This window comes from Labrus mixtus, chromosome 10 (assembly GCF_963584025.1).
Source record: "Labrus mixtus chromosome 10, fLabMix1.1, whole genome shotgun sequence".
NCBI lineage: Eukaryota > Metazoa > Chordata > Actinopteri > Labriformes > Labridae > Labrus > Labrus mixtus.
In genome coordinates, this window is record NC_083621.1 from 15,449,436 (window position 1) to 15,476,069 (window position 26,634).

Sequence of the window (26,634 nt, forward strand, 5' to 3'; positions counted from 1 at the left end):
ATGGCAGATATATAACGTTACACAGTCAGCATTTGACTGGGCCTGATTAGGGGGCCTGTTGCTATGGATACCATGCCCCTATACATGCGCCAATGCATATTAATGTTAACAGAAGACTGAATTCAAGTCACTTCTATTGGAGGAAGGTTGATTCTTACTATAAGAAGGCATGTTTGTCAAGGGTGATTTTTTGTAAAAAATAAAAAGGACCATAAATTTAGGGTTATTTAGCGTTTGGTCATGTGAAAAAGAAAAATGCTTTGCTTAAAAATAAAGTACATTACTTTGATGATTTGCCCTTAACTCTTATGTTGTGGTTTGCTCTACAGGCCCTCATGTTTCCCGTAAAGCAGCAAAAAAACGTGTGTTCACTACCCACTGATCAGAAAACAGATTCTTAGAAACTAAAAGGCGTATTTAGAGTAGAAGGACTCCACTGAATGATAAAGCTCTCTTAATAAGGAACAATGATAACTTATTCCAAATATCATCTTGAAAGGAAAATATATGTTGATAGCCCTGTGATGAACAGGCCACCAGTCCAGGGTATACCCCAATGACAGCTAGGATCAACTTCAGCACCCCGTGAGCCCAAAATTGAAAAGTGGTACAGATAAAGGTTGGATGGACATGTTGATACTTTTTTTCCAGGCTCTCATAAAAAACAAAAACGTATTTCAAATTTGTCAAAAAGAACAAGCATATTATCTTGTCTTAAAGTTTGTTAAACCTGTAGGCACACCCCTGGCTGGAAAAGTTTCTCCGGCATACAAGGTTCAGGGCCTGGATGTAGCCCTGTCTGCCCACAAAGTCCTGAGCTGTTGTCCCCTCACCATGCTGCTGACTGCTGCGGCAGCTGAGAGCATCTTATCAGCAGCAGCCAATTAGAACCACAGGAGTTTGTGTGAGGAAATGTCAACAGCTCAGTGAACCTGCCGGGCCTCTTATCTGACCACGCCTCTCCATCCAGGCAGCTTTCTCGGAGTCTCCTGTCATAGTAACAACAACACTCCAGGAAGGCTTAACACAAACTGCAATATCTTTGGGGGAGTTTTGACAGCTGAATAAAATAATTTGCAATACTCCTTACTACTTCCAATATTCCCTTTGTCCCAGCTGGGTGTTCAGACTGGATACAGAAGCTTTGATACAATATTTTCAATAAAATCAAACATAACTGAGGATTATTGAACATAATGCATTTGTCTCTTTATAAGACAGACTTTGCAGATTCACTCCAGAGTCAGAGAAGAAGAGATTATTTTCTTTTCACAGTGTTACGTCATTAAATAACATGTAAAATGTATTATTTCTGCGTATCAGCATCTGTTCATAAATCTCCACAGAGGAATCAACGACATGATTCTGCATCTCTTATCTTGAGCTTCCAAAGACAATAAAACGGTGATAGAAAAATGCATTATTACTTATTTTTTTACAGCACTGATATGATGCTTTTGTGAAGATAAGACTAAACCTGACACAGTCTGAAAATATTTGACCACAGGTACGGTCATCACGTTGTTATCAATTATTGGGTTGTATAAAGGGATGTTCTTTGTTGCTAAGTGCTGATTATTTGGTAATGTCAAAAATAGTAGAAAAGAACTCAACATACAAATCATCCATCCAAATCCTAAACATATGCCGTTTACAAGGATATATAACCAAGAAAAGTAACAATGGTCAATTCATTCACCATTTCCTTTCATCTCTTTAATCTCAAAGCTTGTAAGTATAAATATGTTATTTCTTGTGTCATCATATTGAAAGTTCTCCTCCTATGTGTCACTATGGAATAGATGTGTACTTGTACTGTTGTAAAATTCAATATCTTACTAACATTATTGGCACTTAAAGAGCGGAGAGATGGGGAAGGAGAAGACATGGTGTTTTTATAGTCACTATGGCTGTGAGTGCACACAGGCACATTTCTGTCAGAAGTCATCATCAATTGCATCATTGCTCATGAAACTTAAGAGCACATCTGAGATTGTAGGAGAACGTGACCTCCACAGAGCCATGGAGCGTTGAATGAATCATGGTCTGATGATTTCTCTAGTAAAGCTTTCAGAATAGAGGTCACTTAATGGTTCATCTTTTCTCTAATGGTGGCAGTGTTTCCCCTAGGTTTACAGCGTTGGGGGGGGGGGGGGGGGGGGGGGGTGGGGACAAGCCGACATGGCGACACAAACACTTGAAGGAATCTTGGTGTTCATGTGTTACTTTTAATGACAGCTGTCCTTTTCTATCGGAAAGGTATCCTTAAATGACTTCTTTCCCTGATTTCCGACTCTATCCACTATCCTATCTCTACAATAAAGGCACAAAAAGCCCAAAGATAAATCTTAAAAAAAAAAAATATATATATATATATATATATATTTTTTTTTATTTTTATTTTTTATTATTATTATTATTATTATTTTTTTTTTTTTTTACGCGAGCGGGCCGCCCCCCCAACTAATGGTAGGGGAAACACTGGGTGGTATGGATGACTACAGCCGTAAGAACCACATGAAGTGGCAACCACACAGACCTTATTACAGACGGAAAGATTTTGAGATTATGAATCCTTTCTTTCCACTTACTTGGAATAAAATAAACAAACCTACAAGTTTTTTTTGCGTGTGTGATGTGGCCAGGTGGGACCGCAAACCTTTCCACTGCACAGAAAAGGGTTATCTGCAGGCCGCCAACATGGCGTCAAGGCAGAGGAAGACATAAGACATAGTGCCTGTGTTTAGACAGAGTGTGCCATGAAGGCAAAAAAAAACATGTATTAACATAACAATTTTAAAGTCTTGTTTCTAAAAACCATTGTTGGAAAATCAATACTAAGATTTTGTCCGACGATGGTCTACAAACAAAAAGCCTTGTGAATTTCTAGTAAAAGAAAAACAACAACAAAGACAACAGCAGATCCGTAAAGTTGTGTCATTGACTTTTCTGTTGAGAGAGACTTAAGCCTCTAACTTGTCTTCAACATGGCTACACAGTCGCACAAAGTAAAAAGTCCAGTTCCAATGTGTACCCCTATCATAGGTGACTGCGATCTTGACACTTGATCATAGCGATGTCATGGTGCATATTACACGAGTATTTACAATTTGGCAAAGAAAGAGAGAACTGATGTAGAAGAAAACTCAAAGAGAGTAGCTGTTACAAAAGCCCACTGTGGCTTTGATAAATTGCCTAAATACAAAAAACTTTGGACTTAACAACCCTAATCATGTGGTGTGGTTAAACCTATTAGATCTCCTTATACAAAACAGAAGCCAAGAGGGCCTCAAGAGGGGCAGTGTCAAAAGACTTCTAAAAATGCCTCTGCTGAGTTGATAAAAAAAAAATCACACTACAATCCCCTGCAGACACTGGGTGACACTTTGAACGACAGAGACATACAGTCTGAACTTCAACCACATCAACTGCATTCCTCCTTTAATGAATCTGAGAATGGATATTAAAATGCTGCTGTGTTAAATAATTAATCTTTATGCTCCACTTGGATTGTGTCACAGTTCTCTTTATTGATGCCAGTCTACATTTCCCACAGCTACAGTGTCATTATTGACTTCTCTGTTATTCTTCTTTAAGACCACATTCATCACTCCAGGCTCTGCTAATCAGGTCATCTATTCACGGCAGAAAAGCCCACGTTTCTGAAGTTTGCACAACAGGCTGCACACAAGGGATAAATAACTGTAAACAGATGATGAATTGAAGATGATTACATTTTTGCAGTTTTTCACCTGCACATTTATTTTCAAGTAGCAGTAGCAGATCCGGTCATTTGCTTAATAATCATACACATCTCAATCAACAACATACAACAAAAGGGAGTTTTAAGAAAGTATCCATCAGCAAGCAACTGAAAGTGAAGAGCACGGGGAAGCCTCTAAAACAAGTAATACAAGGATATGCTTTAAAGAAAAGTGTTCTGGCCATAAAGTGTAAAGATCCAAAGCAACCAAGCATGCATCCTTTGCCTCACTCGAAACACAACCAAACACTCTTACACATCAAGAGTTTGTGTTTTTCTTGAAGCATTCAGCCTCTCCCTAAACGAGAGCTGTGGTGTAGTTTTGCTTGCTAACCAGTTCAACAACAGCATCAACTCATCAGCAAACAGTTTAGTCATATATATTCAAATCATTTAAAACTGGTTAAATGCGACTCAGCCGATGTTTCTGTACTATTTGTGTAGCGCCTCTCACAGAGCAGAGTGAAATGAGGATGTAAAAAACAAGTGTTAAACAGAGGAGATTTTCAGCACACTGTTGTCAGGCAGTAAGAAGCAGCTGGTGAGGATCAGTTAACCCGGCTGGAGGATGAGAGAGATGAGACAGACGAACAGAGGAGGGGAGGGATGGATGGAAGGAGGGGTGGTTAGAGAGGAACTGCTGAGTCTGTGTGACGAACATGCTGCTATGTGCAGAGTGTATGAAAACAGATTTTATTCAGCTTCTCCTGACGTGAAGGAGCACAGACAGAAGAAAGGAAAAACAAGTTGGGTGGTTATTGTTTCAAGTCATATCTTCTTTTGGCTGGCTTCCATTTATATGTTTTTTAAATATATACAACTCCACAAAAGCTTTGTGTCACACCCTGTATAATTTGAAGTCATGTTATATCAAAAAAAAAACACTCCATCTCCAATTATAGTAGAGGGAAGACGTATTGTAGCGTATTATGTTTTCTGACAGTCTCCTACTGCAATTTAAAATGACTTCAGGAAACACCAGAGGTTAGTTGAAACAACATTTCGCTTCATTTGTGGTAGAAACAAAGCTCGCCCACCTAGATCGCATGAATAATTCATCAGGTAACCCGACCTATCAGAGACAGCAGTTGTTCTTGGGTGTTTTGAGGACTTCTCAGACGTGTAGAAATCTGACAGTCGCTGGTGGCTTGATGAAAATCACTGCCGATAAAAAACAGACTTTACATTTGTAATTAAACCCTCCAAGCCTGCAAGTCTTGGGCCAGTCTTCTCTGTTACAGAAAATGCCCTCGCAGAATGAAATGCCAGATTCAGTTTCGACTAAAAAAGAAAGAGGGCCCGAGGGTTGACATTCAGAAAAGTACACCATATATTACAGTCTTTTATAGATTTACAGTTAAGAAATCATCAAAATCAGCAGTAAGTGATGTCTTAGATATAATGTTTTAAATATATATAACACTTAAAGTGTTGGTGTTTGTAACTTTTAGACAAAAATGGAGCTTTATAGGCTAGGGTTGTAAACATCAATTACTAGTACATTATCAATATTATTGTTATTAGACCTGTTATCAGATTATAGGTAAATTATTTTCCCATGTAATCAATGAACATGTCCTTGAATCCATTCCTACAGGTCTTGTTTTTCCCAACCAATTGTCAAAACCCCAAAATGTTGAATTAAAAAAATAATATAGAGACCAATCGAAGCAGGAAAACTGCACATGGTGAAAATGAAGCCTGCTATTTTAGTAAAAATACTTTATTATGCTTCAGTCAATTGATTTTTGACCTTTCTTGTGTATATATACATATACAGTATATATATATATATATACACATACACACACACACACACACACACGTTTCGGACTAGTGGAAGTTAAATACAACTATATTTAGTTGAATTAATTAGGCAATTGGACTCTAAGAATCTTTCAGGTGAAGTTGGACTCCAAGATAGGATATGTTCAAATATTATTAGAAAACTAAAATGTTACCATCTATTTCTAATACTGTAGCCCAGAGGTAATATGCTGATTTAAAAAAGTAGAAGAAAAAATAACAACAAATAAGCTGAGAAGAGTGGAGAATGTTTTTTATTTTATTTTTTTTATTGTGCCAGAAGACGATTAATCTGGCTGTATTTTCGTTGGGCAGTTTTATCCCTGAGGCAGCAGAGAACAGCTCATCTAAAGGCTAATTGTTTATGTTCCTACACTGATGATGGTCAAAGGTAATAATAGAAGGGAGATTGTGTGCTTAACAACCCGACCCTGTTTGTTTTGATGAGGCACAAAACTGAGAGCCAGGAGAAGATTTTGGTTTTCTATTTTGAACATTTCAGGGCTTTGCTTGAGGCTCTGCCATTAACCTCAGTGTGAGTCTACAGACAGAGCAGAGCACATTCTGGCACCCTGAATTATTTAGAGCTCACGTTTGTGGGTTCTGGCAGATGGGGTAAAGTGGATTTAAAACTTTGACAAACACAGCCCACAGAGAAGTGACTGGAAGCCAGAGAACACGATTAAAATAAGGAAAAAAAACAAAATGGCCTGCACCAATTAGCATATGTGGATAAGCCTCATATTCTGCCCTCTACATGCCCACATTCAACCATAAATAGTCAATGCAAAGTCTCATGAATGAAAATTTCTACAAAAGAGCCCGCAGATCAAAGGTTTCAAGCGGTGAATCAAAGCGACAACCAGAAGCTGATGAAGAAGATAAACTTTCAGGACCAGAAACTGAAGAGCTTGTGAATGAAGTGAAGGTCAGAACGCACAAATTGTTTGTCTGTTAAAGCAGGAGGGTCACAAACAAAAGAAAAACCAGAGAATGACACCACATTGCTGCTGCATTCACGCAATCCATCCAAAACCATTCAACATTATGCACGAGTGTATCTCAATGTTTATGTTTACGGCACCCACATTTATTTTTTGATATAATAATCAGCGTGCTCGCGTCAATTAGCAAGCCTCCCTCCCTCCAGGATATTATTTGATCAGTGAACAACCACTTTGAAGTGTTTGGCACGGTTAACGTGTTGAACTCTGTGTGATTATGAGAATATAAAATGATCTTGTGAGAGATGCCCAGACTTGATTTCCAAACTCTACTGAATTACACAAAAATACATGCAGGGACTGAAGATGTGCAGAGTAAGGAGAAGAGCAAATGTGTTCAACAGCCACTGCCATGTCTCTGTGTGTCTTACAGCACAGTCATATTTATCAAAACTAAGACTCACTCTTGATGATATATGATCTACTGTAGACTACGCCTTATACCGGTATGACTTCCAGCCCTTTTTTGTTAACCAGTCTTGGTTTCGTTTGCCATCTACTACATTAAAATATAAATCTTTAGGGTTTTAGGTCTGTTGGTCAGACAAATACAAAAAGTAAAAACAAAAAAAAAATACATTCAATGTAAAATTGCATACTTTTTACTACTTTGTGACGCTTCATTTGTCAATAAAAAGGAAATTAACATGCTGATTTATGGAAATCATTCTCAGCTGCAGCCATACTATCACATTTTTCTTCAGTCTAAAAAATGCTGGATGCTAGCTCTCCTAGCACATACTGTTCATGCAGACACACAGGCTGGGTTGCAGTCTTTATCTCTCCGCTGCTGCAGTAAAAACAAGTAGACTGTTATGTTCTGACTGAAGCAGATGAATCCCAGATGAATGAGGAGAGGCGGGCCCCATCGCAGTTTGTCATGCAGTTCAGTCACTCTACTCTCCTCCAGTTCAAACACAAACATACAGTAGTGAACATGCAGTTATTCTACTGTTAACCAATACTTGGTACTCCTAAAAACATGTGTGCATTCTTCCTGTTTGTGAGCTAATGAGCTGTAAACCTGTGTCTCTCATCCATCATCACTGCTCTAAACCTTCTGTCCCTGTGTGAACTCATCCCAGCATCGCCACACAGCAATCACACACACACCACACACACCACACACACCACACACACCACACACACCACACACACCACACACACCACACACACCACACACACACACACACACACACACACACACACCTCTCTGGGACAATGACATAGCCGTATATCTAAATGGGCTGTCATCCCTGACAGTTTAAGTAGCCTGTTGCATTATTTACCTTCCAGCAGCTCTTTGCCTGTCAGCTATGGGTCACAACACTTTTTTTTTCCTTTTTTTAAAATGCATTGCTCTAAAATATATGTCACAAAAAAGAAACACTGTTTCATCTATGATTGGAAGCTATTGTGCAAAATAAATCACATTCAGTATGCTGACGTGTTGGTCTGCTGCTCCACAAAGGAAACATCAGTCAAACTGAACTTGGAGCCAATGACAAACTTATGTGAAATAACGTGACAATATCGCATACCTGAATTACACACAACATGCTCGTGATATATTAACACACACAAAACAATGTGCTGCTCAATGTCATGTCACAATGCTTCGTTTTGGATGCAAAAGGCCGCTGCCCTCACATACCATCAACCAGTTTTTTTAAATTCTCCAATGTTCAACAACATTAACCTTTCCCCTGAAGAATCAATTACATTTTATTCAACTCTTCTCTAAGCATCCACTAAAGGTCACTGCACAAGAGATTGGATCGGTGAGAGTACAACCGTTTTATTCCCCTAAACCACAAGGGTGAACTGGCCTTTGTTGCGAAACTTAATTGATTTATTTCAATACACAGCAAAACATGAATGAGAGCATTTCTTAACTCCTCACATTGAACGTCCTTCGATGAATCCATACACACAGCCTTGTGTTGGAAATTATGCTTTGGTACTGATCAATGCTAAATTATTTTCCTTTCAAACAACCTTAGTAGCAATCAGTAGCCAAAAGGCCAATCATCCTCTTTCAAAGAGCTGTTTTAAAAGTTGGTCTATAGTGTCTTATTTGCAGTGTTTGACAGTGACATCACTACTATAGCAGCGTTAGGCGTTTACATTTTTCAGTAGCTCTTTGATAGCACTGTTTTCAGAATTGAATAGCTTTTCAGTAGCTTAGCTGTTTTATTGTTCAAATAGTGCGGTAGCGTCCAAACAAGCTACATCGGCACCGCAACAAAGATGAACGCATTGGAGCATTCCGTCGCGGCCCGAAATAAAACTGTTACGAATGAGTTTAAGACGTCAGCCATACACGGACATGGTATTTGCTGCTGACATTTATAATTATCATAATTGTTATAAACATCAGTATTACTATTGGCACCCCTTCTATGGTACTACTATGACAAGTACTTGTAATATGAATTATTGTTATTGAAGTAACGATGTCAGCACAGACAACACATAGAGGTAACCCTCTCACCTCTGGCTCTTGGGCTTAGTGTTCTTGACATAATTTGGCCCTTGGGGAAATCTAATAAGGGAAGCCTGCTGTAAAGGTTGTGGGATATGAGTTAAAGATTGCTGCGGGCACAGTACTGTGTGCTCTCAGTAAAAAAACAAAAAACAACCTCTTTACCAAAGTTGACAGGACCTTTGCTGTGAACCGCCTGGCCTGAAAAATCCCTGTTAGGCTTAAAGGTTTCCCTGTGGAGGTTTGGACCTCAAGTAGCTCCCAAAGCTCTTTCCAAACAGTGGGTCACTGATTGCCTTGTGAGTGCAGAAAATAAACAAAACCAGACAGAATACAATCTAATCCAAATTGTTTCACACTATTCGCTATTCGGTAGCATGTCATAACAAGCTGCAATGCACCAACAAAGGCACAGATGAGACAGCTACTGGCGAGAAAACATTTATACAGTTCGAACACGTTAAAATCAGCTTTGAGAGTACAGTATCACTAGCACATTTTAAATAAAGACGTTTTGAGTCCTTGACAAATAGTATTTTCCACTGCAGTCCTTCTATTATACTTTTTTGAAGACATGTAAACTATCCTGCTTCACTAAAACAGACAGCAGCATTTCTAAAAATCTCACAGTCTTCACCCCACACAGCTTCAACACAGCAGGCTCCTCTGGCTGTGTTGTGAAACTGATATAAGAAAATGAACAAGGAATATGCCGCAGTGTTTCTTCTGCCCTATGGCACCACTTATTATGGATTGTTAGAAGACAGACAAACACAGTAAGTGCACATAACACAGATCAAGAGCAAATAAGCTGACCAGGTGCATCTGTCTAACTTTAGGAAGGGACAAATGAAACATGTGAAATGTAGAGTTTTTGGTAATTCAGTTTTATGGGGTCCAAGAATGTGAGGCACAACAAAGATTTTTTTCTGAAGGAGTCAAAGTGACAAACTGTTTACAGGAAACAGAGTGAATAGAGCTTGAACAGAATATGAATTTAACTTGCAAACATTTCCTGTAGATGGTGGGCTTTTAATATTTTATCTGTCTTCTTGTTGTTTGGTTCTTGGTTTGGCAGTTTAAATATCATTATTAAATCATGTGTCAGCAGGGTGGCATTAAGTATGAAAGGACTCTCTGGCGACATCCAACAGACAGTTTGTTTGTCGCCTTCAAAAATTCTTTATCAGTAAATGAAATAAAACGTGTGAGTAGAGTTGAAATAAAAGTTGATGTGTTGTTATGGATGACTGCACACATGCATGATGGATTATAGAGAGTTATAGCAATGGTAGTGAGACAAATCTATCCATCAGGGTCTCTTAATGAGACTCAATCAACATGGCTCTTAATGAGTCGGTGCTGCATTGAAAGGCTGGGGGACCTGACAGAGACAGGAGACGATTATGAGTCAGGTTTATGTATAACCCTGAGTGCCTCAGAACTCTTCAATAGCATCTTTGTTGGATCTGCTTTTTGACTAAATACAAAATATAATTATTTCAGTTTCATGTTTTTATGAGAAATTTGTCTAAAATGTGAACATTTAAAATACCTTATAGTGCTTTTTTAAAAATTACAATACATTTGAACAGTTTGACTTTGTCCTGTTCACAGTTGATACTCAGCAAACACAGTGTTTGAGTCCATCACAATACAAACAACCTTACAACTACTCGGAATGAAAATGAAATTTAAGTTTTTTATTTTAACTTTTACTTTAATGGATATGACAGTGTTTACAAAACAAGATCTACGTATGTTTTTGTGCTCTGAATCAGTTTTTATTTTTTTCAGTTTGAGGGACTGAAAACTTTTGATACTGCTGTTTTGGTTCATAAAGTAAGGTTGTTTTTAATACTTTAATAAGAATGAAACAACACGCCTTAAGTGTTCTGTGAGTACTCCTACCTGTAATTTCATTTTATTTTCATTTGTTCAATTTACACATGGTCACATAATATGCACCTTAGAGCATTAAAACATCATTTAGACAGACAGCTCTTTGTTTATCAATCATCTATGAAACATTACCTAATTAGAGTCTGACATGTTCAGTTAATCTCAATCAAATTAAACTTTATCAAGTTGTGAAACGCTCAATGTGAAGATATGAAGAAAAGATTAATTGTTGTCTAGGGCCGCATTAATGTGGTCTATTAATCCAGTCCAATTAGCACTGCAGTGCAAGCAGATAACATGAAAATAACACCTCTCTGTCTTTGGTAAGCTTTTCTTTCTCTTTCCAATACTCACACAGCAATTAATTAGTCAGCACTTTTTCAGTTTTTTTAATTAGAAAGTCCTTCTTTAATTTGACTCATTATGAGGCCAGCACTCACTCAAATGATACACACACACACACACACACACACACTAATAGCTTCCTCTAGCGTTTCTATCTTTGTGTGATGGATCGGTGTGTGTGTGTGAGAAGAGGCTTATGCAGGTTTGATTGGCAGGTGCTGTTGACACGGTAACAGGCAGTCTCCTGCTGCAGCTGACTGACCTCCAAACAGGACAGACAAGCAGAGCCTCAGGACATGGCCAGCCAATCTGAAACAACAAAGACTGAACCAAGATACTTTTTTTTTTCCAATATTGCCACCCAGAGAAAAGATTATTTCCCATCAAAGATATTTCATGTTGAGGAAGGGGAAGATGTATCTCAGGGTTGTATCACAGCTTTTCTGTTGGCATTACGGCTGCTTGTATTTAGAATTGGACACAGCTGAGGGCAAAATGCTGAAGATTTGGGACCCTGAGTAATCCTGCAGCAGATGTGAAATACTTGTGTTTGTTGTGAGTACCTGGAGGCAGGCTGGCTCTCTTCCTCTTCTTGCCGTTTTCTGCAGTGTTTTCCAGAGGAGGACACTCGGTCATCAGAGGCCCGCTGGAGCCGTTAAACTGGAGAGGGTCGTTGTTGGTTCCTGCATCAAAGGGCAGAGGGTTGAGTCCTGGAAGACACAAACACAGAAGGCCTGATTAAAGTGAATGAAGTGATAGCTGCTGACCAGAGGGGGAAAAACACTGAAACATCAAAAAGAGAAACAACTAGAGTATTCAGCCCTTTACTGTGCTTTTGATGTACAAACACTGCATGCTTTATTCAGGCAGGCATCTAGAAATACCTAAAACACACTTTTATTTCAATATTCCTTAGATGGAGATGTTGGAGAAACAAAAGAATCAACGGTCAGGATTCAAATCCAGAAATGCCATTAGATTAGAATTTCTTAAATACTTCAAGTAAAATCCCAATTAAAAGTCGAGAACAGCTGCTTCATGGCCCTTGTAAGATGTGAGACAGGCGTTCTTTATCTAAATCAATCTATGGGTATATGAAATCAAAGTGGAGATACATTAATAAGCTGGGGTCTCATACAAAACCGTTGCAAACACACACAAAAGGGGCCAGAAACTAGCATAGGCAACTTCCAAAGTGTATGATCTATTAAAGCAAACCAGACGAGACCACACCGTTTACCAAACTCTGACCCAGGTGTATGTACATTTTGGAGGCAGAGGAAATATTCCAATAAAGTGTGATTCTTAGTTTTAATAAAGATTACAGAGCCGTAAGAGGCACAGAGCACACAGAGACATGATGATGGCTGTCTAACTTATTTATTCATTACTCAGCACATCTTCATCACCTGCATGACTTTATCGTGTAAATGAGTAAAGAGTGGACATTAAGTCGGGACATCTATCACAGGATAAACAAAACTTTTGTCTGAAAAACCCTGGGTCTTGAGCTATAAAACATCACAAGAAAGTGAAATAAATAAATAAAAAAAATATGCTATCAATCCATAAAGAAATATGGAGCCCGAATGCTTAAAAACTTGTAAAAGAAATCCCTTCACTATATTTCTGTACTTATCCCAACTGATGCTCAATGATACACTGGTTTATTGAAGTCCATTCAAGGTCAACACTAGAAAGGCCAAAAACGAAGAATGAAAACAAGTGTGTGTAAAAATATGATGAAAATATTCTAACCCTGACTATTGATCTGAACGAAGGCTGTGAGATAGAAAAAATAATTCATGCTAAAAACAGAAATATGGCTTTAACAAAGTCAGCATTTCATCCTCGCTTCGACACTGATGCTGAAAGAGATTGTACTATACTGGCGACACTAAAGGTATTTCTACATAAAGAAGTTCAGAAACACATTATAATGAAGTCTATCTATCAAACTGCTCAGTGGAGTGAATTTTTCTGTTTGCATTTCCATTTTCCTCTCCATTATCTCACAGAATAAACAGCCACATCATGAATACAAGAATGTAGGAACATTTACACACACGAGTTATGAAAACAAAAATTCATATTCTCCGGAGTCCTAAATGAAGGATAAACAACTTAACTTGTGTTTTATGCTTAATGTATTGCTCTTCTCCTGTCATTGAGTTGTGTTTGTTTATGATCCAGAGCAGAGTGCTGGGGAGAATCTGTCTACATTCATGAAAAATTCATGACACTTTTTTGTGCACAGAATTGTTTTCTCCTCAATTGTGCAGAATAGATCAGAAGCTCCACATCAATGTGGCTCTATCAGTGTCCATAGGACAACAATCGGTTAGGAACAAAGTCAGACAGTGCTCTGAAAATGAACTCTACGGATTAAAACTGTTTACTGTTGTTTCAAATTACAACCCGACCGATTTATTGGCCAACCAATAACATCAGGCCGATGTTAGAATATCCAGTGAAAATCGGTATCAGCATTTGAGTTTTGTGGTATTGCACTAGCAGTTCTCTTTCTTGCTGTCACCATCGAGTGTGCTGTATGGATTATAACAAGCATTATCACCCTCCAGAGTGTCAAGGTGATACATGCGCATTTACTTTCCAGTTGAGGGACAATCTTATCTACATTATATATCTTTTTCACTAGTGTTTGATAACTGCATTTGAGAGATCAACGCAACAAATGTGTATATCTATCCATCGCTCTCTACAGATCGAACTCCCCAATATTGATATTGTTATTACGTATTTTCATGGATTCATTCATCTTGATAATTTTGTGGACATATCTTTAAATTGTGTCAACCATCTCACAGTAATTCTACTTTTGGGTGTCTGAAGCTGTAACCTTATATGGGTGAAGCACCTAAGTAGTAGCAGATCTATATACGGATAGGAGCCAACTATATGTTGTCAGCAACTGTTTGCTGGACAGAGAGTCTACATCTGATACGTATACAAATCAGTGTCATGTCATCTTTATTGTTTTATAGTGATGTACCCAAATGGAAAGGAATTTGTGGGCTGCACCTTCGAGCAGAATATAAGCAACACTGTGTGATGAAGACTTTGCCCATGATGGCCACTTTGCCAATGATTGTCAATGATTGTGAGATCTTGGTCAGCATGGGTCAGCGATGGTCTGCACTTTGTCAGCCATGTGTGTTGTGTTTCTGTGTTGTCTGACCATGGCTGAATAAATCTAAGATGATCCACAGTCTGTTTCACGATTTCATAATTGTCCATCTACTACAGAAATAACCCCCACCTAACAGATATCGACCCCAAAAATCCCATATATAAACCCACATGTAAAGAGTCTTACTTCATGAGTGATTTTGAAAGAAAACTATTACTGTATGAAGAGATGTAATGACAAAACACTGATGACACAATGATAACTGTTTTTTGATTTAAGATTGATTTACAGAAAATACAATTTTGATAATCAGCCTCAAGGAGATAGATCATCACTGAGACAAAAAAGAAAATGGATTAACATAAAGATAAAATAGGTTTTTTAATATATTAATCTGATCGGTCCAAATGTTTGAAATACACACGGTGCATTCAAGCGGATACTGATGTTTGTATAAACTCTCCTTTTCTGCCGTCTCTCTCAGACTCACACACACACACTCTCTTATCCTGCCTTTAGGTATTAACACTGTTACAGTATCCACCGTATGTCCTCAGTTATCAGGGATTTTCTACATTTAAAGAGAAACTGAATAAACATGCCTAAAAGGAGAACAAGCAGTCTCAGAGCGGAGGCAAAGGCCGTGCTGAATATCAGACAACACAGTCTGAAAAATAAAGTCTTAAAATACATGTTTTTTAAAGGCTGTGAGAGATCTGTTTGATTTATGCAGAACATCCAAATCCAAATAGATGTTCTGTTTTATGTCGATTGAAAGTCAGCACTCATCCGTCTCACTTCTTTGAAGATGACTGTCAATACTTTGGAGAGTGGAATAAATTGATAATTTTTCCAACGCCAACTCTGTCACCAATACACAGCTGCAGTCTTCATCGAAAGAGGCGGCCTTTCCGTGAGAAGCATGAGCGTTCCCATTAAAAGTTTTTTTTTTTTTTTTACTAAAACTGAAGAGTTTCTTCACTCTTAACAACTATATTGACCAGGAAAAAGACTGCAAATGTGTAATAAATGTCGACTCCTGTGAACGGAGGAAATGGGTTGCAGTGAAATAAATGTGATTTAAAACTTGTGTAGAGCAACATGACCGACTGCATTTCATCCGAATAATGTCGTTTCACCGTGCTCTGGAGGGATAGTGTTAAAGTCTAAAGCTCTGAGGCAGAAGTGGAGAAAAGCATTTTACAGATTCAGTCTCAATACCACAGCCTCTGTCTGCTGTGCAACTCATCTTTCTCTAGGCTGATGGATAGAGTGTTTAAGTTTCAACATCTGGCCAGAGGGATGAGTGATGTCATAGATACCAGGGGGCTGGGTGGAGACGGGTGGAGGCTGCAGAGTAAATTAAAAAGGGAATAAAAATGCTGAACTAGGAAACAAACTTTAAGCTCTGCATTCTCAGGAAGCAACATGACAGTGAGCTCAATTAAAATGGAGAATGCTTTAACAGCGAGCAGCATTCAAGGTTGAAGGGAGGCAGGAGGAGAGGGGACCATAAAAATACACAATTAACCACAGCATGTCATTAAAATCCATTTAACTCATCGAATGTGAAACCAACCAGTGCATCTACAGAGCAGAGTACATGACGAACTGTCTGTTTATTATGATGTTCACATGTTATAAGACAGGTCAATCACACAACTAATCAATAATTAAACCTTCTGTAAGCTAGGCCGGAGTCATTCAAGGCAGACATTGTGATGGTTTCATTGGTTTATCGTCTTGTCATGTTTTTCAATCGATGAATTTGCACATAACATACCACTTCTGAGGTTAAACAGATTCTGAAGTCCTTGAACAACCTTAAATATAATTCCTATACATTACTTTAGCTAAACAATTAGTTGATTATTTATTTTGGGACAGAAGGTTTTAAATCAAAATCAAAATGTTAACAATATTAATTCACAATATAAATGTGCAGTCACATAGTTGTTTTCACCACTTGTGTCAGTAAGGGACTGTCATGATTTGGTATTATTTAGTTTTGTATTTTCAGTGTTTCTTTATGTTCTAGTGTGTTTCCGTCAGTCTTGAGTTCTGTGTGTCCTCAGTGTTTCTTGTATTCCTGCCTCTGTGTGTTTCCCTGTGTGATTGCCCTGATTGTCCTCACCTGTGTCTTGTTAGTCTCACCTGTGTCTGATTCCCCTGTGTATTTAGTCTCTGTGTTTCTTCCCTCCCGTGTCAGTTCATTGTTGTAAGTTGTATGTTGTATGTAGTTTGGATGTCGTTCGTTGGTATGTCAGTTTTTTGCTCGTGCTCCTCTGTGGCTCCCTGGTTTTTGATCCCTGTGTTTTTTGTTGAACTTTTGTAAGTAAGTTTTTGTTGCCTTTGGCCTTTTTGTTTAATTAAATATTATTGGTTTTCCTGCACTTGGGTCCACCTCCCTTGTTTTACACACCGAACCGTATCAAGGGACCACAGACTGGCTCATGTGCACACTTAAGATCGGGGTCGCACACTTCTGCATAAACTCAAAGAGTAGAAGCTTCGATAGTCTTCCACCCTCTCTGCTTTCCCATCCAGAGGCTTGTTAAAAACAGTGGGGATCAATTGTTGGACGCCTCTTTTTTTTCTTTTGCCTAGCTCAGGTGATTGGCTCCTTAAGGTGATGTCGTGTTATATTAATCAAAACGTTCAACGTGTTTGACCGCACTGCAAACCTGGACTTTCCCCACAAAACTGTTTCACAGAAGCAGGCCGGTCTTGTAGCTCCGCCGTGTCATGTTGCGTTTGTATATTACTCTTCTTCTTCATGTGTTTGGTTGTGTCTACTTCTTTTCGTTTGTTGTTTATAGCAGTTAGCAAACACTACAAACCTGGATTAGGGTGTGAATACTGCATGTGTGAACACCTTTCCACTACAAGCCTAGAACTCAATCATTAGTCTCCAGCTTTGGATTTCATGTTGACTGTACAGTGTGCTATAAAATCTTATTTTTCTCTAGCTTTTTGATTCCTTTATTCTTCAACAAAGCCAACAGTAAAAATCATATAATGTTATTCTTAATTATTTTGCTGATATGTTCATTGGCAGTGAAGTCAAACAGAGCTGCAGTCAGCATATTGCATAATAACTGGATCTGGGTCAGATAATACCAGACACAGAGGTAATCCAGTTTGTTGCCACATTGTAGCACGAAATATGAGAGCCATCAAATCGAGTGTAGTATTATTATTCTTTAATAATGTCTTCAAGGCAGACCTGCAGCTGTGGGGATCAAACCTGTGATCTTTCTTTAATCACGGCTGTGTTCGGTTTCAATGATTCCCTCAGTAACACGTTCTCCCGTTGTCCTTAATCTAACTCTGATCAGCAAATAAACACAACAGTGCAACATGAATAATTCAAAGAGTACGGAAAATGTGCATCAGCACAACAATGTGGTTCTAAACTGAGGGCGGTGTCAAGATACAGGACTATAATCTAACATAGATGAGAAACATGTAGAAGCAGTTTAGACCAGGGATGGCCATTTACAGTCATCTAAATACTCAAGAACTCTCATTAACCCATGAACGAGTACTCCCTGGTTATATTTTTTTTTTTTGTTTTCTGCGCTGTGCGTCTATAGGCCAGCGGTCTAACATGACTCCTGGAGTTCTATAAAAAGACAAAAAAGGATAACCTAAGAAATGTAAATGCCTTCTTTCTTGAAATTTGAATTTTAACATGCCTGTGTCGATTTCAAATTTAGAGTCAATCAGCAGCATTAGTACAAAACAGGAAGATGCATTTGAAAAAGCAAGCTTTAGTCTTACAAGGTCAGGAACTCAGTCAAATCTAAAACAAACACAATAGCAACATTTTAGTATCAAAAGGTTGCTGAAGTATTTGGCAGCTGGTAATTCCACAAACAGGATCCTAAATTAGACTTCAGTCTCCTGAAAGGTTACCGAGGAAACAAAGTCACAGGACCTCCATTAAGTCTTTGCTAAAAAAGTTTCTCCACAGATCAGTGAGCACAATAAAATGAGCTATTACTCTATTCATAGCCTGCATAGTCCATCAGAACAACACAACATGTTCTGGCCGAGGCTACGACCACAACCCCCCGGCTCCTAAAAAGGGAAGCACACTGTCAGGTTGTGAGTGTCCTTAACAGATGTATAAACAAGGTGTCTGACTGATATGGCTTAGCACAGGATGGTGAAGCATGGCAAACAGTTGAGGTATTCTCATGAGGTCTATTAGCCAAGCTTTTCACTTCCTGTGTATTTATAGAAAAGACAAAGAGCCGTTAAAAACAACAGACAGTTCATACAAACTGTGGACACCCAGGGCGGTTTAGTGTGCAGCTGCTCCAACATGCAGACTTTGCTGATTTGAACAAAGCAAATGAATGTCTGAGAGTATCCTGCTGTGTTTCTCAACCATGCCTTCAGTGACGAAAAGGGAAAACTTTTTAAACACATTTTAACAGGCTGTCACACATGCAAGCTGTTTCCGGCAAAGGTTCACACTTCAAATTTAAGATGAAACCGTGTAACAGAGAGCCGCAGAGAGAAGTATGTGTGTTTTAATGCAATCAAAAGAAACACCAGGTGGTTTCAAGAACAAGGTCTCAACTTTCAGGCTTTTATAATATTTTACTTGCAAGTTTGAATATTCAAATGTGAGGGGCACATTTTTGTCTCTGCCAGTCCTTTGTGTTGTGTTTACAAAGAAGAATAAAATTTGAGTTCTCTGACGCCGTTTAAACACCATCTGCTCATTTTCTTGATCAGGGGTTACAGACTTCAGCCAGATGAAACAAAACCTTGGCTTTCATTAAAGACCATCCAGTTGGGATCCAGGACTTTAAAAGGTTCTGACACAATCACCACTGAAATTTAGCTTACAGACCAACTATAGACTGCATTAATATCAAGTTTCAGGCAGATGACTGTAAACTAATACTGCAAAGAGGCATAAAGGGATTGTACAGCAATTTTAGTATCATAATAAATTACATATGTTTCAAAAAAATAGAATGCAAAACCCTACCTGATAATATTAAATACATCTGGTCACAGCAGAGCTCAAAAACTACATTTTATAATATTTCATAGCCAAGCAACTAGGCATCAGCTTCTTGTAACCTACATGATGCCCGCTATAAAATTGACATACTTTACTAGACTAGTACTCATAAATCAGCTCATTCCCTAATCTTTAGATAAATTAACCATATATTTTACAAGTAAGACTTAAATCATTACACTGTTGAGTCGAAATTAGAAGAAAATGGAAATGGCAGTTTGAAATGACAGAAATAGCGAAACACGATCCAAAAGTCCCAATTTGTCTTTAAATCAAGCCTAATCAAAAAATGAGAATATTCAGGTCATTGTCAGCTGAAACTAAATGTCAGACGCACCAATTAGGGTTAAAATCACACAAGTTAGAAAACAGTTTTGGAGTTTGGTAAAGGTTAATCTATTCCCCCTTGTTGTGGTGACATTTTCAATTAGTATTTGAAATAAACCACGCTGCATTTATAAATGTCCCGATCTCTGCATGAGACACAAACATTGGCATACAGAGCTGAAACACAGTGTGAATAATGAAGGGCAAACTGAAGGGGTTGAGTGAAGGGAATGCAATTCATGTAAGTTTTCAGAAAGAAAGATTTTTAAATGTTTAATTCTGCTGAGCTTCAAACACGAGGCTTGTAACGTGAATGTCAGAGAGAAGTCACTTAAAAGCTTGTAGTGACAGTTCATAACATCAACGACATGAAGTAAATTCCTCCTCAAACCCCCTCTGTTGTTCCTCCAAACCTCGGGGGATTGACTGAAGGTTAATGTATTTAAATCTGCCATCCACTCATCTCTGTTCCATTAAACTCACTAAGAATCTTTGGTCTGCAGTTTAATCCGCTTTCTACTGTCAAAGGCCTGTGCCCTTTTTGCTATGTATTAACTGAACAAGCATGTGTGTGTTAAAAAGACAACACAGCGGTTGGTAAGGTCATGTTACCTTACACATGCATGTGCAATGTCCTTTGGGGACAATTCTTAACATTGGACTAATAACTGTGAGGTGCTCACTGAAAATTGTTCTTCTCTTCTGTCCTCAAGGACGCAGAAAATCTAAGCTCTACCATCAGGGGCCCGTTTCTGAAAGAAGGTTTAGTGCAAACTCTGAGTCTGTTAACCCTGAAAAGAGGGAAACTCTGGGTTATCCGTTTCAGAGGGGGAGGTCACTCAAACCCGAGAAAGAGGGGTAACTCCAGCCCGTTCCAGAGGGAGAGGTAACTTTACCTCTGAGTCAGTTACTATGGTAACCGAGTCCGTGAACCTAACCTGGTCGGGAGCAGGTCTTCGTCAGTGAACCCGGAGTTTCTCTCGGTCTCCTCCCTCTTTAAGAGCTGAAATGCTGTTGAATTTCCTCATTCTTTAATTCACTCCGTATCACGCCGTGTTAGTGAAGATTCACCGTTTGTCTGAATAAAAATCCAGGTTGTTTTAATATTAGGCTATATGTTAGGTAGGCATTACTACAGCGTATAAAACAAACTATTTTATCTAACGTGGCATCTTTTAGTCGAGCCTCAGCATGAAGGGGCTGCATTACTCCGCAGGAGATGTTCATTTAATTCATTAATAAACTAAACGGGATAAAGGTGAGAGGATATTTAGCATAGGCTATGTGTGTGAATCATAGGTGTGAATATAGCATTATGTTGGGGATAAAGTTAATGCACATTCAAATAGACTCTGAATGAAGTTAACTTTAAATCTATATGAGCCTATTATGTTCTTATATTTCACTTTGAGCTGTTTTAAAGTCGCTTTTCTTCCACTGGATTGCATCTTAATGAAAATAAATTGTAGGTTTAATGCAATATCACCAGTATTGACCTGCAATATTATAATTCTGATTAATTATTAAATGAAAAGACTTCATTACGCACTGACGCGAGCAGCTGTTTTCTCTTACACCACTTTTCTCTCCTTTGCTGCTGCACTGCAGCAATGTTCCTTTTTTTCCTTCTTAAAACCTGTTCATATTTGCCGTATGTCCGCATGAAGATATGCTATATTTCGAAATGGTTAAAGTAGGAGGATCTCTTTTTTTGTCACCTGTTGCCATGGTGAACAACCGGGGCTCCATTCATGTTGGCTTTTTATCGTCGTGGTGCACGCGCTGAACACCGAGTGGGCCTACTCAGAGTTGATTTAACAAATTGAATCTGGAACCGAAAACTCAGTTTCCCATCTGAGAGTAAATCAACTCAGAGCTCAGGATTAGACTGAGGGTTTGTTGAACCTTCTTTCAGAAACGGGCACCTGGTCTCCCCTTTAAAGACAGGATACTGTAATGCCTGCAGTGTATGTGTCAGAACAAGATATCAACAATTAGGCTGTGGTACAAAGGATATCTTGGCTGTGTGGACAATAGCTGCTGTATCATTATAACAGCATGGCATGTGGTATGGTTGGCACGGACGCTCGAATGCTAATGACTTTGGGATTGTTGTACCTTCCCTTAAATAGTTGGTGAAGTTGGTTGCAGTCAGTTAAAAAGAAAACATCCAGCCTATACGGATGTTTTTTTGGCTACAGAGGAACGGCTAATGAGAGGCCGTCTGGCTCCAACACGCTTCAACAATGACACAATGGGAGAGATGTGTGCGTCTGTGCAAGGCCGTGACCGGCTGTGAATGGTCATCTTTAAATAACACTTGGCTCCACAACTGTCTGTCCATTATGAGCACTTCAGGAGATTTAGTTTAAAACATTTCTGAGACACAGTGGATCAAACTTCTGCAATAGCATGTCTCCTGCGCAGAGTTCAGACAGCTGTTGATTTTTGGACATTGACATCCCAGAATGCTGGCTATTAGAGGTAGAAAAAAAATTGATTTATGTAAAAATCGAGATTCTTCTCTTTTTTTTTGGGGGGGGGGGGACTAATCAGTCACTCTCTGCTAAGTGCTAAAGCTAGCTCTTTAACTCAGCCAAATAGAAAAAGACAGAATCATGAAGTATGTACTAATTCATAAATAGATTTTGAATCCATGGATCCAAGAATCCAGAATCGTTTTGAATTGAAAATCAATTCTGAATCGAAACGTGACCCCAAGAATCTAAATCGAATCGAATTGTGAGACACCCAAAGATTCCCAGACCTACTGGCAATACAGAACAACTTATAGACATGTGCTTTGAATAGCCTAAAAACATACATTTAACACCAATAATTGCATTATCATTATCATGCAATAATCAAATGTCTTAAAAGTCCTCTCTACTGTGTATAGCACCACCCAAAGTGCGACTCGTTCTCACAAATCACCAGCTAACATCAACCCTGCTCCTGCGACAGACGCTATTTAAAGAAAACCCAGGTGCTCCTTAAGAGAAGGGTGAAAGTCATTCCTTCTAATTAAAATGGAAGTAGGTTGCAGAGGGAACCGACTTTTCTTTAAGGGCTTCAGTTGTTTATCACGACCCTTTAGCACTGTCTGCCTGTCTATGAACCTCTTCTTTACTTCATGCCACCTTTTGTTCTTTCCCTTCTGTCTACTCAAACAAAAGCCTCTATCTTCACTCCACTGCTTAGCTACCATCCACTTTTTTGTCTTGTTTTCTGCCTGTTCTGAAATCCTAACTGCTCTATAATTTGCTTCAGACCACCTTTGTGAGCGAATGGACGTGAATAGAGGACTCAAGAGATTGATGAAGAGCAGCTGTCAACAGTGACAGAGCAGCAAGATGTATCCTGAATGTTTGTATTTGATTGCAAGGGGTGGATGTTTGTTATTTTTATTTCTTCTAAATGTGGGGCTTAAGTCTTCAGTTCATTTACTTTTCCTGGCAGCATTAGGCAACATGAGATAAATTGGCTTTTGCAGTAATCCATACATTTGTTAAAACACTAGCAGGGCACAGGGTAAAGTCATTAAAAAAAAAAAAAAACCTGAATCACAGACCTTTATTAATTTGTGTCACTGATTTTATGAACATGTTTCAGTTTGGTTTTGAAGAGTAAGCCCACTTCTTGTCATCGTGCTTAAAACCATGCAAGAGGCTGTACCTGGTTTCATCAAGATTAGATTAGAAGAAATATTGCCCCATGTGTCCCTTCATATGTATAAAAATGTGTATTTAGTGTTATATTGCTTGCACAGCTTTTGCTCTCTGAAATAAGAATGAGTGTGATGGAGTCTTTATGAAAATGTTATAAGACCCCGAGTGACAATACAAGTGAGATTTCAGCGCTCTAAAAAAAAATCTCTGCCTTTGATGCTATTCTGGGATGTAGCTGCTGTTCAGGTCTGTAGAGAAGAATTAGCAGATGGCTACTTGTCATTCTTCTTCTTCTTCTATACAAGACAACCAAAGTCCTCAGTGTGAAGTCTGACGTTGATCATTATCTACGCTGCTAAGAGAGACACAGATGCTACTTTGACATAACTGCTGATTTAAAAAAGGGATGGGACTTAGTTTTTCAGAAGTAAAAGCTCTAATTTGCAGACAAATTTTAGTGGAAAACTCCTCCAAAGTTGACACTGATACTGATACTAGTGTTACGTTTCTGCAGGTCACGGACAGGGAAACTAACAAAAAGAAAATTGCACCTTCATAAAACAACAAAAATAAGGCCTTTGGGGTTCTAAAAGGTGGAGTGGAGTTATAAGTCTCCACAGCCACCCACTAATTCTGCTAAAAGACAGTAGACGAACTAAAGAAATTGGCCTCAAACAAAAATGGAGTCTGATCAACCCTGCGCACACACTGGGTGCAATCAGGACAGGTGCTCTCAATGATAGGCTCGTTAGAAGCACTGGAGGTCACAGGCTACCTCCATCCATAACACTAGTCTGTAGTTGAGTGTAACTTTTTACAATGCAGGCCAAGAGGAAATGTTCAGACTTTAAATTCAAAATATGGGTCAGTGTCTTATTATCCTTTTGAGAACTTACTGTGACCCATTTAAATGATCATTTTCCTAATACAACAACATCCCCATCTAGTAAATGCTTGTGTATGCCAACCTCATTCCCCCCTGTTAGTAGATAAAGCCTTTATGTGTAATTTAATCTGAATGAATGAATACAAAGGATAAAATTATTTTTTTTCTCTACATGTTGCAACACTGTAAAAGTTTCCCCTAAACACAAACATTAAAGACACATCTGATCTTTTATGTGTCATTTCACTGAAACAGCTGCATCCATTTAAAAAATATATAAGCTGCTAAATGACATTTTGGGGTTTTTTTTGCCCCCGCTTAGTGCAGACATGCCAACATTTGGAGCTGTGTGTGCAAAAAAGCAATATTTAGTCACACATGAGAGTGCTAATGGACCCTGTGGCACTAAATGTCAGCACTCATTGTTTGAAGTCTCTTGTTGTTTTGTCACTGAAAAATGGGAGGGAGCATGTTTTTGTGGTAAAGAGGGGTTTAAGTGTGCCAGAAGGAATTACTCAGTGAAGCAGGAGAAACTTCCTCCTGTAATGACCAAGGGACAAGTCGGGGGAAAATCAATCCCAGAAGCTGTCATACTGAAATTTAAGGCATAAATAAAGAAAATGGTTTAAGATCTGCAAAGAGTGCAAAACACTCTTTGTTTTATTATTTTTGGGGAGGCTGGGAGCAGCTGGGGTCACAACAGGTTGCTCTCAGTCGAATAAACACCCACTTAGGAACACAATAATTTATTTGATTTATTCATACGCCCGGGGTTTACACTGATGCATGCTAAAGCTAAGCTCTGACTCATTTAAAGACAGAAACATGGTGACAAAGGGTAAAGTGAATCATCTTCTTAATGTGATCTCTGGTGCAAACTTCCCCAGCCAAGTATGCCACTTTAGGAAGAATAGTACAGTAGAAATTCTGAATAATAAATCAATAGTACACACAGAAAGCTGGTAACAATTTATTTTTAAATGAGATACTTGACAGTATCTGTACATGTGGGATCAATGCCAACAGTGTCTCTCAATGATTCCAAAACAAAACTTTATTTGGCTTGTGTGCCAACATTTCACTTTCAGAAAAACAGGTCTACATAGTTGTATTATTTTAGCTTGTGCACCATAAAGCTGCAGTGTAATAGTTCAGTGCAGGAGAGTAACACATACATCCCGCCAGCAGGAAACATTTATATTAAAATGTAGGCATAGACCACTATAATGGATAAACATGTTGTATTGGTAGTAGGACTAAACGTTTATGATTAAAGTCAAGAACCCCCTTTTGACCCTTGAATTACCATACATCGGCTGAGTCATTACTAGAGCTGTGCATCTTCACTGGTCTTACGATTCGATTACGATTATTCAGTCAATGATCCAATTCGATTCGATATCACAATGCATCACGATTCATTCTCAATTTTCTATATTACTGCACATGGCTACTTTTTCATAAACAGAGTCAAACAGTCTCTATGAACTCCTTTTGTATAATTTAAAAAGTGATTTAGACAACAATGTAATTATCAATATCTTTACATTGTAGGTTAAAATTAATACATTATATAGGTAGCCTACAGTATAGGTAACAATAATACGTTTTTGTGTGTTTAGTTTATTATACGAGAGAAAGATGTTTTTAAGTCACTGTGTGTTCTCTTCTCAGGACGCTGTAGCCTTTAGCTGTGAGCTTTGTTCAGGGTTAGTTTTGTTTCTTTCCTTTTTATTTCAGACGAGTTAAGTTGCTACTGCTGTAAAGACCACATTTCCTGATATGAGTGTTTCACAATAAAAGCACTTCAACTACAGATAGGCCGGGGACTTTTATTGTGAAGAACTTGTCGGAAATAGAATGTGTGTATCATTGAATAAACGCAGCTTTAGCGGAGGGGCACTTATTCGCGTTGATTCTCGATGACGCTGTGTCGGGAGTCAACTTTGTTTACAGCTGCTCACTTTATCACTAGTCCCCGCCACAGCCCCCTTCTTGTAGTTATCCTGGACTTAAGACAGCGAGGCATCAGTTTTTAAACACACCTTTAGCTGTGATGAAGATGCTAATCCGTGCTGCGGTCGGCTAAAGAGACACCGAGTCAATCCGTTCCAGCCTGCAGCGGAGCACTGTGGTCTGAACATGCAGGACCAACTGACTCTGCTCATAAAGTCAACAAGCACAGGACCGGGACTCGATTTACGTTGTTTTCTGTCACCAATCCCTCTGTTAGCCTACGTTACTTTCATTACA

General features: G+C 38.7%; 1 protein-coding gene across 2 annotated transcripts in view; it reads right to left on the bottom strand.

The window, feature by feature from the left end:
* Positions 1 to 26,634, bottom strand: part of LOC132982190 (ecto-NOX disulfide-thiol exchanger 2-like) — a 108,806-nt gene that overhangs the window by 59,266 nt on the left and 22,906 nt on the right. For both annotated transcript variants that reach the window (XM_061048536.1, XM_061048537.1), the window contains exon 2: positions 11,869 to 12,015. In XM_061048536.1, the coding sequence (XP_060904519.1) occupies positions 11,869 to 12,015 (147 nt within the window). The remainder of the gene's footprint in view (positions 1 to 11,868; positions 12,016 to 26,634) is intronic.